This window comes from Canis lupus, chromosome 9 (genome assembly GCF_003254725.2).
Source record: "Canis lupus dingo isolate Sandy chromosome 9, ASM325472v2, whole genome shotgun sequence".
In the NCBI taxonomy this organism is placed as follows: Eukaryota; Metazoa; Chordata; class Mammalia; order Carnivora; family Canidae; genus Canis; species Canis lupus.
Window position 1 is genome coordinate 13367232 of NC_064251.1, and position 19617 is coordinate 13386848.

A 19617-nucleotide genomic window follows, 5' to 3' on the forward strand; every position below is an offset into this window, starting at 1 on the left:
ATCCTTCCCTCCTCTCTCTTAGGGCAGCCCTTGTCCTGAAACCCCTACCACCACCCCCAGCCCCTTCCCCACTCTCTTCCACCCTCCATCACCCTTCCTCCCAGAAACTCTGGACCCTCCTTCTGCTCCTGCTCTCTCTGTGTCTTGCAAATTTCACCAGCCTCTGGTGTCAAAAAGATGTTGGTGGCCTCTCCTCCCGGGCCCAGTTCCTGCTGCTCCTGGGGAGCTGCAGAAGGGCTCTGGGAACTCAGTACTTCCCGGCTTTCCCAGAGAGATGGGAAGAGCGAGCTCTGGTTTCAATGATGGGGGCAGATCCCACTTGGAACTTCAGCCCCTTTCTCCTACTGTATTTAAAATCAAACATCTCTTGCCTTGATGAGGATTAATTTTCTGCCCAAACCTCTCTCCCGTCTGGACTCCATAAGAAATTTGTATTCCTTCTATTAACACAGCTTTGGCAGGTTCCAGTAAACTAATCCGTTAAGCCTCCAGCTTCGAGAGCATGCACATTTTGCTTGCCCAAAGTTGCATGACAAAGCGTCCTACCTCGGCCGACAGTGATTGTTGGCAGGCCCAAATTGCTAGGAAGTTTCTCCCTCGACCACAGGTCTGCGCCTTGGGGATGCAGTCAAGATAAAAGTTCAGTTCACCCAGCCTCATTACAATCACAATTGTTATTCATGCACCCTCCCCACCAGGCCCGGAGAGCCGGAGGAAGCGCCGTTTGCAAATTCTTTAAAAATTGAGTCAGCAGATGTCTGACCTGAATAGTAAATCTCTAATAGATAGAATTCCAATGACAAAACACCACCAATAAAACAACAACAAATCTATATTTCCAGACTAGATAATGTTATTACCGAGAGATTAAGCCAGATAACCAAAGGTATTATACAGACTTTACTGTGTTGCTTTTGGGATACATACACACCACACCCTCTCATTCTCATTCCCAGGTTGCTTCCTTTTTTTTTATAATAAATTTATTTTTTATTGGTGTTCAATTTGCCAACATACAGAATAACACCCAGTGCTCATCCCATCAAGTGCCCCCCTCAGTGCTTCCTTTTTTTTAATTTTAAAATTTTTATAAAATTTTTAAGTAAGCTCCATACCCAACATGGGGTTCGAACTGACAACCTTGAGTTGCATGCTCTTTTCACTGACCCAGCCAACCCCTCTCAGGTCATCATTTTTTGTTTTTTTTTTAAGATTTTATTTATTTATTCATGAGAAGCACAGAGAGAGAAAGAGACGCAGAGACACAGGCAGAGGGAGAAGCAGGCTCCATGCTGGGAGCCCCAAGTGAGACTCTATCCTGGGACTCCAGGGTCACACCCTGGGCTGAAGGCAGAGGCCCAATCGCTGAGCCACCCAGGGATCCCCCAGGTCATCATTTTCAAATCGAAATCAGAACTCCTGTCATGAAAGCTCATGCCTGCCTTTTCGATAGTTTTGGTAAAATTATGCAAAGTATATCCTTAAACAAATTTTTTTTTTTTGAGTTGCATGCTCTTTTCACTGACCCAGCCAACCACTCCCAGGTCATCATTTTTTTTTTTTTAAGATTTTATTTACTTATTCATGAGAGATACAGAGAGAGAGAGAGGGTTAGAGACACAGGCAGAGGGAGAAGCAGACCCCATGCAGGGACCCCGACAGGGGACTTGATCCCCAGTCTCCAGGATCACACCCTGGGCTCAAGGCAGCGCTAAACCGCTGAACCATATGTGCCCGGCTAGCTCAGTCTGTAGAGCATGAGACTCTTAAACCGCTGAACCACCCGGGCTGCCCTAAGATTTTTTAAAAATATTTTATTTACTTATTCATGAGACACACACACACACACACACACACACACAGAGATAGAGGCACAGGCAGAGGGAGAAGCAGGCTCTTCTGGCTATAGATTTATTCAACACAAAACAATCTCCAATTTTACTGAGGTGGCTGACCACGTCCACGACCAAATCCGCCTCTAAACTGGAACTCTGTTGCTGACCCTGCCCCAGCCTCAGCTTTCTTGTCGGCACCAGGGGGCACAGCGCTTCGTCTGTAGGTGTCTCTGTCAGCTTCCCCTCGTGTCAGTCTTGCAGGTCGCTCTCCCTCCAGACCTTTGGGCCGTGGCCTGCCGGTCTCCGGTCTGCTGCGGCGCAGAGTGGCAGGCACAATCTCGGGGGGTAGGTGGAGGTAATCACGGAGATACTGGATACCCTCGTTGGTAAGGTACCAGTAGAAATGTCTCCAAGCAAACTGTTCCTTTACGTAGCCTCGGGATTTGAGAGACTGCATGGCCTTCATGACGTGAAGGTTGGGCACATTCTTGTCGGCCAGTTCAGGGTGTTTGGGCATGTGGACGTCCTTCTTTGCCACCATCACCCCCTCCTTGAAAAGGAGTTCATAAATGGCGATTCGGTTCTTCTTGGGCATCAACATCTTGGCGCCTGCTACGACCCGGACCGGGGCTGGAAAGGCGAGAAGCAGGCTCCATGCAGGGAGCCCGATGTGGGATTTGATCCCAGGTCTCCAGGATCACGCCCTGAGTTGAAGGCAGGCATTCAACCGCTGAGCCACCCAGGCATCCCAATTTTTTTTTTTTTTTAATTTAGGAATGCCTGGGTACCTCAGTGTTTGAGCAGGGTGTGATCCCAGAGTCCCAGGATCAAGTCCCACACCGGGCTCCCTGCATGGAGCCTGCTTCTCCTCCCTCTGCCTATGTCTCTGCCTCTCTCTGTGTGTCTCTCATGAATAAATTAATAAAATATTTAAAATTTTTTAAAATTTAAATCTAATTAATGAACATATAATGTATTATTGGTAGAGCTCAGCAATTCATCAGTCTTTTTTTTTTTTTAATTCATCAGTCTTATATCACACTCAGTGCTCATTACATCATGTCTCCTCCTTAATGCCTATCACCCAGTTACCCCATCCCCCCCCTCCCTTCCAAGGATCTTCAGTTTGTTTCTTATGATTATGATTAAGAGTCTCTTATGGTTTGTCTCCCTCTCTGATTTCATCTAGTTTCATTTTTCTTCCTCTCTTCCCCTATGATCCTGTTTTGTTTCTTAAATTCCACATATGAGTGAGCTCATATGATAATTGTTCTATGATTGACATATTTCATTTAGCATAATATCCTCTATTTCCATCTACGTCATTGCAAATGGCAAAATTTCATTTTTGATGGCTGAGCAGTATTTCTTTGTGTATATATACCACATCTTCTTTATCCATTCATCTGGGTTCTTTCCTTAATTTGGCTCTTGTGGACATTGTTGCTATAAACATTGGGGTGCAGGTGCCCCTTCAGATCACTGCATTTGTATCTTTGGGGTAAATACCCAGTAGTGCAATTGCTGGGTAGAAGCAAGTTATTTCCTAACAGAGATAGTTAAATGTACAGGACCATTAGGCCATTTTAACTAAAAGAAATCATATGCAGGGTACTTGCCTAGCTCAGTTGGTAGAGCATGCAACTCTTGATCTTGGGGTTGTGAGTCAAGTCCCACATTAGGAGTAAAGATTACAAAAAAAAAGGAGTAAAGATTACAGGGACACCTGGGTGGCTCAGTGGTTAAACATCTGCCTTTGGCTCAGGGTGTGGTCCCAGGGTTCCGGGATCATGTCCTGCATCAGGCTCCTTAGGAGGCTGCTTCTCTGCCTCTCTCTCTCTCTCTCTCTCATGGATAAATAAAATCTTAAAAAAAAAAAAAGGAGTACAGATTACATTAAATTTTTTCAATAGAGAAATGATATGAAACTATATTTAAAAACTCAATATTTTAAAGGCCATGATAGAGATCCCTGGGTGGCGCAGCGGTTTAGCGCCTGCCGTTGGCCCAGGGTGCGATCCTGGAGACCCGGGATCGAATCCCATGTCAGGCTCCCGGTGCATGGAGCCTGCTTCTCCCTCTGCCTGTGTCTCTGCCTCTCTCTCTCTCTCTCTGTGTGACTATCATAAATAAATAAAAAATTTAAAAAAATAAAAAAAATAATAAAGGCCATGATATTCTTCCATTTGGTGATTTCTTCACCTTCGACACTTGATCACTTATATTGACTTTTTAAATTTATTTATTCGTGTGAGTAATCTTTTTACCCAATGTGGGGCTAGAACTCAGAACCCCATGATCAAGAGTCACCCACTCAGGAAGCCTGGGTGGCTCAGTTGGTTAAGCATCTGCCTTTGTCTCAGGTCATGATCCTAGGGTTCTGGGATAGAGCTCCATGTCGGGCTCCCTACTCATTGGGGAACCTGCTTCTCCCTCTCTGGCTCCCCCTGCTTGTGTTCTCTGTCTCTGTCTCTGTCTCTCTCTCTCTGTCAAATAAAAAAAATAAAATCTTAAAAAAAAGTCACCTGCTCTACCAACTGACCCAATCAAGTACCCTAATCAATTGTATTTTTGTGTGTGGTGACAATTAGCTGGTGTCCAGCCCTATCCCTGGATTTAAAAGATCATCAATAGGGGATCCCTGGGTGGCGCAGTGGTTTAGCGCCTGCCTTTGGCCCAGGGCGTGATCCTGGAGACCCGGAATCGAATCCCACGTCAGGCTCTCGGTGCATGGAGCCTGCTTCTCCCTCTGCCTATGTCTCTGCCTCTCTCTCTCTCTCTCTGACTCATAAATAAATAAAAAATTAAAAAAAAATAAATAAATGAAAAAGATCATCAATAAACATTGGATCAATGATTTAAAAAAAAATTAATTGTAGGGAAATGGTAATCCAAAGGGCAAGGAGAATTGTGATCTCTATGGCTGGGGTTTTGGGGTTTTTTTGGGGGAAGAGGTGGTTGTTTCTGTTTTTGTTTTATTTTTTTCAGAATCCAATCTCAATTACAATGTGCAAAAAACACATGAACTGTCTTTAGGGGCCTCTGGTCCCTTGCACTTCTGCTCTTTTTTCTAAGAAAACTGCAACCAAAGTCCAAGACGCAAGGAATGGTCTGACAACCCAAATTCTCCAAATAAAAAGCTTGGTTCACCTGCCTTAGATACAACATGCCTTACTCACACTTCCCAAAGTCCTTCACTGCTCCCCTCCATCGATCAGATAACCTTTTAATTAAAAGGCTGGCAAAGAAATTAAAATATGCCACAGAAAAATAAATAAATAAATAAATAAATAAATAAATAAATAAATAAATAAATAAATAAATAAAAATAAAATAAAATAAAATAAAATATGCCACAGGAAGTCTGTTAACAAAAATTCAACTGAGTAAATTTAAAGATTTTACTTTATTCAACATTTCATGAATCAGGCAGCACCCCATCTAACAATAGAAAGGAGATCCCCTGATCTGTAAAAAAGGTGGAAAGGAGTCAGAGGGGATCCTCGGGTGGCTCAGCGGTTTAAGGCCTGCCTTCAGCTCAGGGTATGATCCCAGAGTCCTGGGATCGAGTCCTGAATCAGGCTCCCTGCATGGAGCCTGCTTCTCCCTCTGCCTGTGTCTCTGCCTCTCTTTTGGTGTCTCTCATGAATAAATAAAATCTTAAAAAAAAAAAAAAAGGATCAGAAAGAGGAAATTATTAGCAAAGAATGCATTGTCTCAGGCAAGGTCACCTTCCTAAGAGGGATGGGAAGAGCTATCGGGTGGGCTATCTCACAGGTGCTGACCCGTATTCCATGTTGACTATAAAGGTTATATTCCTTGGGGGTCAAAACTGCAATTAGATTAGGTATTAAGGGGCAGCCCCAGAGGCTTAGTGGTTTAGTGTCGCCTGCAGCCCAGGGCCTGATCCTGGAGACCCAGGATTGAGTCCCATGTCGGGCTCCCTGCATGGAGCCTGCTTCTCTCTCTGCCTGCGTCTCTGCCTCTCTCTCTCTCTGTCTCTGTCTCTAATAAATAAATAAAATCTTAAAAAAAAAAGATTAGGTATTAAGCCTTGGTTTGCTGATGTGGGGTTTAGCATAAGTGACTCCATTTTGGTCCTGCTGTTTGTCTCTCTCTCTCTCTCCCTTTTTTTTTTTTTTAAGATTTTATTTATTTATTTGACAGAAAGAGGGCACAAGCAGGGGGAGTGGCAGGCAGAAGGAGAGGGAGAAATAGATTCTCTGCTGAGCAGGGAGCCCAATGTGGGTCTCCATCCCAGGATCCTGGGATCATGACCTGAACTGAAGGCAGATGCTTAACAGACTGAGCCACCCAGGCACCCCCTGCTGTCTCCTTTTTAACAATTCCCCCCTTTTGATCAGACTCTCAGCTTAACCTGAGAGATGGGATCAAAACTTAAGGCATTAGGATCATTCTCAGCTACTGCTCTGTAGTCCTTGGAGATTTTGTCGTTCCTTTATGTATGCTATTTACAGGTCACAATGTTGTTTGCTTACCTTCTGTAATATCCATGGGTCACACTTTGAGATTCACAATTTTTAGGTTGGCCATTCTCTTCACTCCTTTTCTGAAGTTCCAGTCTTGCAGAGATCATTTGTTTGGTGGTTAGCAGCTACACATATACATTTAAAGCTTTGGAGAATACAACACACCGGAGAGATTATTATGATTATTATAAACAGGATGATTCTCAACATTTGAAGTCTACTTTGCAGCCATGGTCCCCAAGATCCAAACCAATTAAAATCAAATAAGTCAAAGAAAGACCTTGCAGAAGTCACCTTCAAAAAAGGGGGGGGGGTATTTTTACGTAATGTGTACCCTGAACATGGGGCTCAACCTCATAACCTCAAGATCAAGAGTCACATGCCTTTCAAGTAAGCCAACCAGGCACCCCATGAAACCCCAAGTGGTTTGCTCAGTGATCTTATGTAACTGAGTTTTAATTTCCCCAGAAGTTCATGTGGGTACAGCAGGACATGTTGGCCATAGCACAGACACCTCCCTGCTCAGCTAAAACATGCTCAAGGTCTATGATGGTAACAACTCTGATCAGAGTCTAAGGGTTTTTGTTGGGCAGCTATCATCCTAGCAACAGATCGTGCAGTATCTTCAAGAGTGAAGGAGAGACTTCTGATCATATTCTCGCTTATTCCTAAATGAGAGAATATGGCTCTGCCAAAGGAAGCAAATCTTGAGTCACCACTGCCTGCTGGTAATTTCTCTCTAACTCAACAGTGTAAATCCAGGGGCGTCGACTGATGAGATATTTGAGTTTATTTGTGGAAAGTTAAAGGCAGCTAGGTAACCTGTGAGAAATTGCCGAGCTATGCATCAGCTACCTAGGCATTCATAGGCTCAAGGAGAAGGGCAAACACCACAAAGATAACTGGGTAGGGTACAAATCACTTTCACTAAGGTGGCATTATTAATGGATACATTTTCAGAGATTGTTGCATTTGCCTATTCAAGCCAGGGGTCAGTTAGGTTTTCCCTAGCTTGAAAAAACAGCTATTCTTAAGAAGAAAAAAAAAAAAAAAGAGGAAGAAGCTGTTCTAAATATCAGAGGTTACCCTCCCTAGCAATAGCCTGGGAGATACAGGTGATGGTGTTATCTTTCCAGGCCAGTGCCAGCATAAAAGGAAGCCAGAGAAGAAATGGTTTCATGTTTAGTTTACATATGAAGTCTTGGGGAGAAGCCATCTACCTCGATGTCAGCAACTTCTCTTCCAGGTCAATTGGATTTGGATTTGGAGGTCTCCAGTGTTTGTTTGTATAGAAACACATATCAGGCAGAGCCTTCTTCAGATATAAGACAGATACTCAAGATTCAGGTACCTGAACTTTGGCTGCCATCTGTGTAGTGGGGAGGACCTGGTATAGTCCTTTCCAGGGAGATTCAAAGGCAGTCTTTGTTCTTAGTGATTCCAAATCAGAGGGTGGGAGAAAATGGAAAATGTTATTTGATGAGTCACAACCAGATATTTGAGGAAACAAAAAGAATTCAGGATCCAGTGCAATTTACAGGTACGTAACGAAATCACATAGACAATTAAGATTAGAATCTAATATCTACAAAAGTGCAAACATAATTTTTCTTTCTATAACTACCCCCACTTTTTTAAAGATAGTCACAGTGGAGGCGTCTTGGCGGCTCAGATACTTAAGTGGCTGACTCTTGATTTTGGCTCAGGTCATGATCTCAGGATTCTGGGATCAAGCCCCAGGTCAGGCTCCCACTCACATACTCAGCAAGGAGTCTGCTTGAGGATTCTCTCCCTTTCTCTCTTCCCCTTTCTCCACTCAAGCTCACACACTCTCTCTCTCTCTCTAAAATAAATAAATCTTTTAAAAAATGAGTTAAAAAAATAAATATAAAGAAAGACAGTCATAATAAACTAATTTGTTTGGGTTAGACTTGGCCTGCTTATTTATATAAGGGAAAAAAAATAGTGATTGAATACAAAAGCTCTTTTTAACATTGTTGTGCTGAGGGGAGTTTGGAACGGGGGGGGGGGGGGGGGGGGGGGGAGGAGAAGAAAAGTTTACTTTGCTGGAACCTGTATGTAAGATACCAGGCTGATTTTTCCAAAGGGCTTTGTTGGTCCTGCAATGCCAACCTTAGTTCCTTAAAACTGCCTGGTCATACCTGAGTTTATCTGCACATCTCTCTCAAATATGACTTTTTTTTTTTTTTTTAAGATTTTATGTATTTATTCATGAGAGACACAGAGAGAGAGAGAGAGAGAGGCAGAGACACAGGCAGAGAGAGAAGCAGGCTCCATGCAGGGAGCCTGATGTGGGACTGGATCCCGGGACCCCAGGATCACGCCCTGGGCCAAAGGCAGATGCTCAACCGCTGAGCCACTCAGGCATCCCCAGAAGTCTTTAGTTTACAGTGAAAACTGAGAAGTAAGCAATTATGAACTGTCTTTTACACTAGCATTCTTTGGATTGGCAGACGTACAAATACTTTTTATAATTTCTAGAAATTTGTTATTTTTCAAAAAAAATTTCTCAGCGTGGCATAAAATATGTTTACGAATAGACCTAGATATCTTTAGTTTCTCAACAGAAGGAAGTAAAACATGGATAAACCTAGTAATGAGGGACAAAAAGGCTAGGCAGGGCTAGATAGGGAGCCACGGAGGGAGGCAGGCGCCAAAAATCCCCCAAAATGCTGAGGTGTAAGGAAACCAGAGATAAGGGAGCAAGGCTGACCACCTTGCCCTAGATGTGGGTGGGGAGGGTGTCTTTTTATTACAGGTACTTGTAACCAACAAAAAATCATCAGACTCTAAAAAGGAAGTAAGCCACTATAGATGTTGTCACTAGTCCTTACTAACGGTGATATCAATGGATATGTTAAAAGGGTTTAGGTTCCCTGATTAGGCTTTCAATAAAAGATCAACCCTACAAGCCCTCAGTGGCAACTCTGTGAGGACCCCTCTCACTACTGAGAGCTTTCTCTGTATCTTTACTTAATAAAATTCTATCCTTTTACTCACTCTCCTGTGTCCACAAGATTCATTCGTCGACTCTGAGACAAGAACCAAGCTCTCCTGAATCAGTAATTAATGTTTCAGTATTTTCTCTTATTTGGAAATGATCTAGATATTTAATGAATTTCACTTGGCTCATCATTTAATTTAATCTGGCAAAACTTGAAGGTTTCAGGTTACCAAAAGGATTTGGGGAAATATCTTAAAAGTTCACCTAAAAACTTTTTATCCAAAAATAACTAACTAAATAAATAAAATTTTAAAATTAAATTAAAAAGTGTACAGGGGTGCTTGGGTGGCTCAATTGGCTAAGCATCTGCCTTCTGCTCAGATCCTGGGATGGAGCCCTGAGTCAGGGAGTGGGGAGCCTGCTTCTTCCTCTCCCTTTGCCCCTCACTCCCATATGCAGGCTCTCTCTCTCTCAAATAAATAAAATTTTTTTAAAAATAAATAAAAAGAAGTAACATTCTTAATCCTATTTGATTTACTTGTTCTTAACAATTATATTTTGCTTTTAATGAAAATTTTATCAAACCAATTACTTTTTCTTGCTGACAAATTTTTGTATCAGAGATAACATGAACTTAGTTGATTAATAAACCCAGGTAGGATTAAAGTTGCGTTATAGGGGCACCTGGGTGGCTCAGTGGTTGAGAGTCTGCTTTCTGACCAGGGCGTGATCTTGGAGTCCCAGGATCGAGTCCCACATCAGGCTCCCTGCGAGGAGCCTGCTTCTCCCTCTGCCTGTGTCTCTTTCTCTCTGTGTCTCTCAGGAATAAATAAATAAAATCGTTTTAAAAAGGTAAAAATAAAGTTGGCTGATATTATTATATATATCTTATATATGATATATACATGCATTATATTCAATGTTGATAACTCTATAAAGAAATACAGTTAATTAAGCCCTCCAAATTTTTTGTTTGTTTGTTTATTCATGAGAGACACAGAGAGAGGCAGAGACACAGGCAGAGGGAGAAGCAGGCTCCATGCAGGGAGCCGGATGGTGGGACTCGATCCCAGGACTCTGGGATCACACCCGAGCCAAAGGCAGAAACTCAACCGCTGAGCCACCCAGGTGTCCCTTAAGCCCTCCAAATTAAATTAGCTTTAATATTGGACATTTTCCCAGATCATGTGAATCTGAAAAACATTTGAGTCAGTTTTTATTACATTTTTGAGAATTTTTGTGAATACTCAATTCCTGTGTGCTTGTTTAAGCCAATTAAATACACCTCTTTTACAAAATAATGTTAGTAATACCATCCAGAGAGAGCAAATACCACATATCCACTATATATATACCCACATAAACATACAGGCAGATGCAGAGATTTTATAGCATCAGTACACTTAAGATTTCCCATTAGGCCAAGTTCTAAAAGACCTATTGCAATCCCTGCCTTCCCCCCACCACCCCGCCCCGCTGAGAATTACCTCCCAGAAGTTTTTACTTGAGTGTTTACATCTCAAAGGCAGAGGGAAGAAGGCAAGTTCTAAGACTTGTAGTCAGATAAATAGGGGAAGTTTAGGGATTGGTGAAAAAAGGAATAGTTTGAACTGCCTCTAGAGCTACATCTTCAGTTTTGCAAAGATATGTAAGATAAGGACGGTTGCTCTCAATTCCTCAAAGAGCTGGGTTGCAATAGAAATGACGTCATAGGTTGATTCACCCATAAATCCTTTTACAACGGCTTCAGAAGACTTATCTTTCCCTCTGGGTTCATAATTTTATTTTAACTTAAGGGAGAGGACCTAAAAAGATTTCTATCAGGCTCTGCAATTCGGCCAATTCCTGACCACAGGACTACATTGTAGTTTTTAGTTGGGAAAACAGTAAATATTTCTGGCAGTATCAAATAACCCCTTGGACTCAAGAGGCAGCCCCAAAGAAGGTGCAGGAGATATTTTATTTTCCCCTTGCTACCAGCCACTACACACAAAGATCTAGAAGAGCTACTCTGCCGAGAATCTCCCCCTTAGCCAGCTTCTCCCAGCTTTCCCAGGATCCCTTCTGTAGCTCTGGTATTTACCAGAGTTTGGCAAGGTTTTTCATTATTTTTAATTTTAGTTTAGCTCTTTAACATAGCAGCTTACCAGAAAATCCTTCAGAGTCCCAGCAACTTTAGGAGGGGCCCGTAGGGGGGACCTTCTTCGAGGGAAGGTCATTATTGTGGCTGACTTTTGTTTACAGTCACATAAAGGCAATTCAGCCAGGATTCCTGGAATGAGTTCTCAGATAAAGGAGCAGAGATGGGAGCAGTGGGAGTTGCATCAATCTTACTGCTTCTTGTTTTTAGGTCCTTCTTATGCCTTTAATTTCTCATTAGTCTTTTGTAACAAATCTTTCTTTTTTTAAAGTTTATTTATTTTTAAGTAACTTCTACACCCAACGTGGGTCTCAAATTCACCACCCCGAAATCAAAAGTCCCTTGCTCCTCTGAGCCAGCCAAGCACCCCTGCAACAAATCTTTTCATGAAGGTATTTTGGAACTTTGAAACTTTTGGGGGGCTTTTGCACGCCAATTAAAAGAGGGTATCCCATTCTGTTTGATTTGGGTGGCCTTGCTTTTTTTTTTTTTTTTTTTAAGATTTTAGTTATTTACTGAAAGAAAGAGAGCATGAACAGGGAGAGGGGCAGAAGGAGAGGGGGATGCAGACTTCCCACTGAGTAGGGAGCCCGACCAGGGCTCCATCCAGGACCCTGGGATTATGACCTGAGCTGAAGGCCAAGGCTCAACAGACTGGGCCACCCAGGTGCCCATAGGAGCTGTTGCTTTTAAATGCACTTTTTTTTTTTTTTTTTTTTAAAGATTTTATTTGGGGGCAGCCCCGGTGGCTCAGCGGTTTGGCGCCGTCTTCAGCCTAGGGCATGATCCTGGAGACCCAGGATCCAGTCCCACAATGGGCTCCCTGCATGGGGCCTGCTTCTCAGTCTGCCTGTGACTCTGCCTCTCTGTGTCTCTCATGAATGAATAAATAAATAAAATATTTTTAAAGAGAGATTTTATCTGTTCATGAGAGACACAGAGAGAGAAGTAGAGATGTAGGCAGACGGAGAAGCAGGCTCCCTGTGGGGAGCCCGGTGCAGGACTTGATCCCAGGACTCAGGAATCACACCCTGAGCCAAAGGCCAACGCTCAACTGCTGAACCACCCAGGCACCCTAAATGGACTTCTTAAACCATCTAATCATTGGAACATTCCTTAATAGGGCCATTGTAATTCTAGGTTGTGATTCCTGAGGGCTGGCAGCAGTTTCATAGGACCCTAGCCCAAAAAGGAACTTAGCTCACATTTTCTATCCAGCTATATCTAGTCACAAACAGGGCAAAACCCACATTTTTGTCAGGCCACATTTCGGGGCCAACCTAAATGTTATCAAGCAAGTATAGTAAGATGTATGTAGTCATCTTTGTAGGTATTTATAGCTTCCGGGACCAAAGTCCTTGCACAGAAAGTAAGGTGTGCCAGAAGGTGGTATGTTGAACTCTATAGATTTTAAGAATCTCATTTCTATTTTTTTTTTCCAGCTAAGCCTTGGGGTCTCTTCGAGGCAAAGTAACACCTAAAGGGTTACTCTAGCTCAAGTGTTGTTGGGTTGGGGATTGTGCAGTGTACTTCATTGCATGAAAATTTTCTTTTCTTTTTTTTTTTTTTTTTAAGATGTTATTTATTTATTCCTGAGAGACACAGAGAGAGGCAGAGATACAGGCAGAGGGAGAAGCAGGCTCCATGCAGGGAACCCAATGGGGGACTTAATCCTGGGTCTCCAGGATCACACCCTGGGCTAAAGGTAGCACTAAACCGCTGAGCCACTCGGGTTGCCCCATGAAAATTTTCATGAAGATGTCAAGTGACCTAGTGTCTATCTAACCCATTCTGCGACAAACTTATTCTAGCATGGGAGTCTTTAATTGATGACTCAAAGCACTCTAATAGATTTTAAGTATTTGACCCACGACCGACAATTTTTGCAGCCTTTTGGCCTCTGAGATCTCCATTAGCAAAGCCTTTATCTACACAAAACAGGACAAACATGTGCACTGTAATGTACCAGCAGCAACCCAAAGGTGTTACTGTGGACAGGTCAAAAGAAGGCAACCCACACCACCAGTACTTCCCAGCGTGGATTCAATCTGTAGACTCCAGTAAATGGGTACTGCAGACTGGAACTGGGGAAAGGACTGCACCAGCAAACCCCAATAAGTGGGGATTGGGGATTTGAATTGGTCAAAGAGATCGCACACAACAGAGGAATTTCACACTCAACCAAAAGTTCTAAATGGAACCATCTGCCAGCCCAAGCTGACCTGCTAAGCCTTGGCCTGGAGAGCCTAATAGATTGGGAGCTTGACACTGGGTGTTATGCTATATATTGGCAAATCAAACTCCAATTAAAAAAAAAATACACATGGGAACCCTGGGTGGCACAGTGGTTTAGCGCCTGCCTTTGGCCCAGGGCGCGATCCTGGAGACCCGGGATCGAATCCCACATCAGGCTCCCGGTGCATGGAGCCTGCTTCTCCCTCTGTCTGTGTCTCTGCCTCTCTCTCTGTCTCTCATGAATAAATAAATTATTTAAAAAAAATAAAATAAAAATAAAAAGCAGAAAATGATTGAAGCAGACCAAGACTCACAGAGTAGAGGTATATTTTGTTCTTAAATAAAAGTCTTTATGGATCCCTGGGTGGCTCAGCGGTTTGACGCCTGCCTTTGGCCCAGGGCGCGATCCTGGAGACCCGGGATCGAATCCCACATCGGGATCCCGATGCATGGAGCCTGCTTCTCCCTCTGCCTATGTCTCTGCCTCTCTCTCTCTCTGTGTGTGACTATCATAAATAAATAAAAATTAAATATATATATATATACACAATAAAATAAAATAAAATAAAATAAAATAAAATAAAATAAAATAAAAAAAAGATTGGGAGCTCGATACAAAGAAAACAGAACTCAGGGGGATCCCTGGGTGGCGCAGCGGTTTGGTGCCTGCCTTTGGCCCAGGGCGCGATCCTGGAGACCCGGGATCGAATCCCACGTCGGGCTCCCGGTGCATGGAGCCTGCTTCTCCCTCTGCCTGTGTCTCTGCCTCTCTCTCTCTCTCTGTGACTATCATAAATAAAAAAAAAAAAAAAAAAAAAAAAAAAAAAATTAAAAAAAAAAAAAAAGAAAGCAGAACTCAGAACCAAGAGGAACTCACCCACAGCCCTCAGAAAGAATGAGAAAGACAATGAACTCAAAAGTGCTCCCAAAGGGGCTTCTGGGTGGCTCAGTTGGGTAAGCATCTGCCTTCGGCTCAGGTCATAATCCCAGGGGCCAGGGATTGAGCCCTGCATCAGGCTCCCTGCTAAGTGGAGAGTCTGCTTTTCCCTCTCTCTCTCCCCTCCCCCCTAGTTATGCTCTCTCTCTCTCTCAAATAAGTAAATAAAATATTTTTAAAAAGTGCTTACAGGGTATCACATCTACGTTTCTTGTTTTTCCCCAAGTCCTTGGAGGTCTCCTTTGCTCCCAATCAATGACACCAAATCTGTTAAACAACAAAAATTCAGGGGCACCTGGTGGCTCAGTGGTTGAGTGTCTGCCTTTGGCTCAGGGCCTGATCCTGGGGTCCTGGGATCAAGTCCCACATCAGGCTCCTCACAGGGAGCCTACTTCTCCCTCTGCCTATGTCTCTGCCTCTCTCTCTGTGTCTCTCATGAATAAATAAATAAAATCTTTAAAAAAAATTCAGTTTAGTAAATTTGAAGTTCAAATGGGCTTTATTGGGGATCTCTGGGTGGTGCAGCGGTTTAGCACCTGCCTTTGGCCCAGGGCGCGATCCTGGAGACCCAGGATCGAATCCCATGTCGGGCTCCCTGCATGGAGCCTGCTTCTCCCTCTGCCTGTGTGCCTCTCTCTCTCTTTGTGTGACTATCATGAATAAATAAAATCTTTAAAAAAACAAAAACAAAAACAAATGGGCTTTATTCAACAATTTGTGAATCAGGTGGAGTCCCATCTAACAACAGAAGGGAGCTCCCCTGAGCTGCAGAAAGGGAAAGGTTTTATTTATTTATTTAATTTTATTTTTATTTTTATTTTTTTATTTTATTTTATTTTATTTTATTTATTTATTTTTTTTAAGGATTTTACTTATTTATTTATTCATGAGAGACAGAGACACAGGCAGAGGGAGAAGCAGGCCCCGTGCAAGGAGCCCGACATGGGACTTGATCAGGATCACACCCTGGGCTGAAAGCAGATGCCAAACCGCTGAGCCACCAGGGCTGCCCTATTTTTATTTTTTTAGAGAGAGGGAGAGAGAGGATGGGAAGGGGCAGAGGGAGAGGGAGAGAAAGGATCCTAAGCAGGCTCTGCACTCAGCGCTGAGCACAATGCAGGGCTCAATCTCACTACCCTGAGATCATTACTGGAGCTGAAATTAAGAGTCAGCCACTTAACTGACTGAGCCACCCAGGATCAACATCCGTCCCTGGCACACACACTTTTGTTTTTGGGAAAAGAAAGATTTTTAAAGGTGGAAAGGAGTCAGAAAAAGGACATTATTAGGAAAGAATGCATTGTTTCAGGCAAGATCACCTTCCTAAGAGGAATGGGAGGAGGAGCTCCCAGGTGGATTATCTCACAGGTGCTGACTGGTATCCCATGTTGACTGTAAAGGTTACATTCCTTGGGGGTCAAAACTGGGATTAGATTAGGTATTAAGTCTTGGTTTGCTGATGTGGGATTTAGCACAAGCGACTCCGTGTTAGGCCTACTGTCTCCTTTTTAACAAGGCAATAGTTTATTTATTTATTTTTTTAAACTTACTCCTTCGGAGTTTTCTTTTCTTTTCTTTTTTTTAAAAGATTTTATTTATTTATTTATTTATTTATTTTTTTTTTTTAATTTTTATTTATTTATGACAGTTACAGAGAGAGAGAGAGAGGCAGAGACACAGGCAGAGGGAGAAGCAGGCTCCATGCACTGGGAGCCCGACGTGGGATTCGATCCCGGGTCTCCAGGATCGCGCCCTGGGCCAAAGGCAGGCGCCAAACCACTGCGCCACCCAGGGATCCCAGATTTTATTTATTTATTCATGAGAATACACAGAGAGGAGAGAGAGAAGCAGAGACACAGGCAGAGGGTGAAGCAGGCTCCATGCAGGGAGCCTGATGTGGGACTCGATGCCGGGTCTCCAGGATCAGGCCATGGGCTTTAGGCAGCGCTAAACCGCTGAGCCACCGGGGCTGCCCCAAGGCAATGGTTTAATTTGCTGAGTTTCTGCCTTAGGTTTTATTTATTTATTTATTTTTTTAATTTTTATTTATTTATGATAGTCACACAGAGAGAGAGAGATGCAGAGACATAGGCAGAAGGAGAAGCAGGCTCCATGCACCGGGAGTCCGATGTGGGATTTGATCCCGTGTCTCCAGGATCGCGCCCTGGGCCAAAGGCAGGCGCCAAACCGCTGTGCCACCCAGGGATCCCTCTGCCTTAGGTTTTAAGGAAACCTACATAATGGATTCCAAATTCATATCAAGTTTTCACCCAGCAATACAGCTGGGCCTCATTCTTGCTGTTGACTGAACTTTGTCAGAAAGTACCTAGGACCCGCCCAGGTCAACCCAGACCCAGATATAACAATTCTGAGCTAACACAGTAAATCCCAGACTTCTTCCCATTTTCTGCACACATGTAGCCAACAGCATTCACATGCTGCCATGCTGGCTTGTGTGCTGCTTCTCCAACAAGCCAAACTGTTCCAGTGCTGGAGCCCAATAGCACCCTCCCCCACTGCCTTTCCTGCTGCAGGAACCCCACCCCCCCTTCCATAGAAGCTAGAAATGCCAAGACTTGCTTCTTACGCTCCTTAGGGCCGGAGGGTGGGCATGTGGCTGATCCTGGCCAAAAGGACCTGTAGGAAAGCTTTTAGGAAAGATTTCCCTTAATGCAGAGATTCATGGGAGGAAATGCCTTTCTTGGCTTGATGTGTGCATGTCTTCACTGCCTGGAACCGCTCAAGGATCTTTTACCATGAGGAAGGGATGCTGCTGACAAGCTGAGCATTGCCAAATGGAAAGTTGGAAAGTTGGAAAACACCTTAGGTCCTCAACATCATGGTTGAACCACGGCATCTACCTGAGATCCCACCAGTTTGCCTTTGAACTTCTAGTTATATGAGATAACAATATCCTTATTGATTAAGCTAGGAGTTCTCAAACTTCTGGTCTCAGGACCCCTTCAAGCTCTTAAAAATTATTGAGGATTCCAAAGAGCTTCATTTATGTATACTGTGCTTCCATATTTACCACATTAGAAACTGAAGCAGAGAAAAAGTTTAAGTATTTATGTATTAGCTTATTGTCAAACAAAAACAATAAACCAGGGCTGCCTGTGTGGCTCAGTTGGTTGAGTGTCTGCGATGGGCTCAGGTCATGATCCCAGAGTCCTGGGATCAAGCTCTGAGTCTAGCTCCCTGCTCAGTGGGGAGTCTGCTTCTCCCTCTCATTCTTTTGCTCCTCCTGCTTGTGTTCTTTTTCTATCAAATAAGTAAAATCTTTAAAAAACTTTAAAAACTAAATCCATTTCAGGATGCCTGGGTGGCTCAGCGGTTGAGCGCCTGCCTTTGGCCCAGGGCGTGATTCTGGAGTCCTGGGATCAAGTCCCACGTCAGGCTCCCTGCATGGAGCCTGCTTCTCTCTCTGCCTGTGTCTCTGCCTCTCTCTCTCTCTCTCTCATGAATGAATGAATAAATAAAAATCTTAAAAAAAAAAAAAACTAAATCCATTTCAAGATGAAGAGTTGTATGCTTTTCTGACTGAGCCAGCCAAGTGTGTGTGTGTGTGTGTGTGTGTGTGTGTGTATGTGACATAAGCTTCACAGGGGCATGTGTTTTATTCTATTCACTGGCATGGGCACTTAATGAATATTTGTTAAATGAATAAATGAAAAACCACTGGCTTTTAGAAAAAAGACAGATTCGTTTGTTCATTCATTCATTCATTCGTTCATGAGAGACACAGAGAAACAGGCAGAGACATAGGCAGAGGGAGAAGCAAGACTTGAACCCAGGACCCCAGGATCACAACCTGAGCCACAGGCAGACGCTCAACCACTGAGCCACCCAGGTGTCCCCAAAACACTGATTATTTTCATCAACAAAGCTCTGGTCCAGCTGTTGGCTTAATTTATTTGCAAAAATTTTCCTTCACAGACACTCTCCAACCGAGTCGCTGCGGAGAGCTAGATGAAACTTGCATGAAAGCGCGGGGGGCGGGGGAACAGTGCTGTACTATGCGCTGAGCTGGTTCATAGTATCACAGAAATAAAATTACAGGTCGGGACTCACTTTGCACACACACATACACACACACACAGTATCAGGAAACAGCCTGTCCATTTTGGCTTCAGAGGCAGGGATTTTGGTTTCCTTGGCTTCAGAGCTGTTCTTGGAGCGGGGCCATCTAGGGAAACTGAGCAAGTACATGGGTCCATCAGACTTGGGCTGGATCCATCAAGGACACAAAAAACAGACTATCCAGCCCTCTCCCCCAAGTGGAGCAGACAAAAGTGTCGTTGATGTTGAAGCTGTGGAAAGCTTCAGAGGGCCCCGGGGGAGGAAGCTTGGCATGAGCGGGCAAACGGCTCCGACTGGCCCTGGAAGGCAGCACAGGCTGGGGTGAGATCCAGGCCCTCTGCGCAGCCCTGACCGCCGACACCCTGTGCTTTCTCAGGCCGGGGAAGCGGGAGGCAGCCCGTCCCCGCCTCGTGGCTCCCCCCCACCCCCGTGTCTGAGGAATTCTCCCAAAAGGACGCCACCCGTGGAAAAATGCTTACATATAAGGGTAAGTGGAAAAGTCAAGATACAAAGATCACACACATATAACATATGTGTGAACATATTATAAATATACATTGTATCTGTGTTTTTAAAAAAGTTTAAAGCATTACTGGCTCAGTTGGAAGAGCAGGAGACTCTTGATCTCGGGGTTGTCAGTTCGAGCCCCATGCTGGGCCACAAAAAAGAAAAAAAAAAAGAGAGAGAGAAAAGAAAAATTTAATTAAAAAAAAGAAAAAAGAAAAAAGAAAAAAGGGCAGCCCGGGTGGCTCGGCGGTTTAGTGCCGCCTTCAGCCAGGGCCTGATCCTAGAGACTTGGGATCGAGTCCTGTGTTGGGCTCCCTGCATGGAGCCTGCTTTTCCCTCTGCCTGTGTCTCTGCCTCTCTCTCTGTCTCTGTCTCTCATGAATGAATAAATAAAATCTTAAAAAAAAAAAAAAAGAAGAGAGAGAGAG

General features: G+C 43.7%; 1 protein-coding gene and 1 long non-coding RNA gene across 2 annotated transcripts; both read right to left on the reverse strand.

The window, feature by feature from the left end:
* Window positions 1-1890: 1890 nt before the first annotated feature.
* LOC112652998 (40S ribosomal protein S10) lies at window positions 1891-2492 on the reverse strand. Its single transcript, XM_025436741.3, has one exon. The coding sequence runs from the start codon at window positions 2434-2436 to the stop codon at window positions 1939-1941; it is 498 nt and encodes a 165-aa protein (XP_025292526.1). The 5' UTR covers window positions 2437-2492; the 3' UTR covers window positions 1891-1938.
* A 3771-nt stretch (window positions 2493-6263) lies between these two features.
* LOC112653033 (uncharacterized) lies at window positions 6264-11572 on the reverse strand. Its single transcript, XR_003131883.3, has 3 exons — window positions 11438-11572; window positions 7677-7755; window positions 6264-6470 (listed from the first exon to the last, which is right to left on the reverse strand). It is a non-coding gene; the product is annotated as an uncharacterized LOC112653033 (long non-coding RNA).
* Window positions 11573-19617: the final 8045 nt, after the last annotated feature.

What these genes read in the sequence shown, in the direction of transcription:
- LOC112652998 (XM_025436741.3), bottom strand. Translation starts at nt 2,436, where the DNA reads ATGTTGATGCCCAAGAAGAACCGAATCGCCATTTATGAACTCCTTTTC.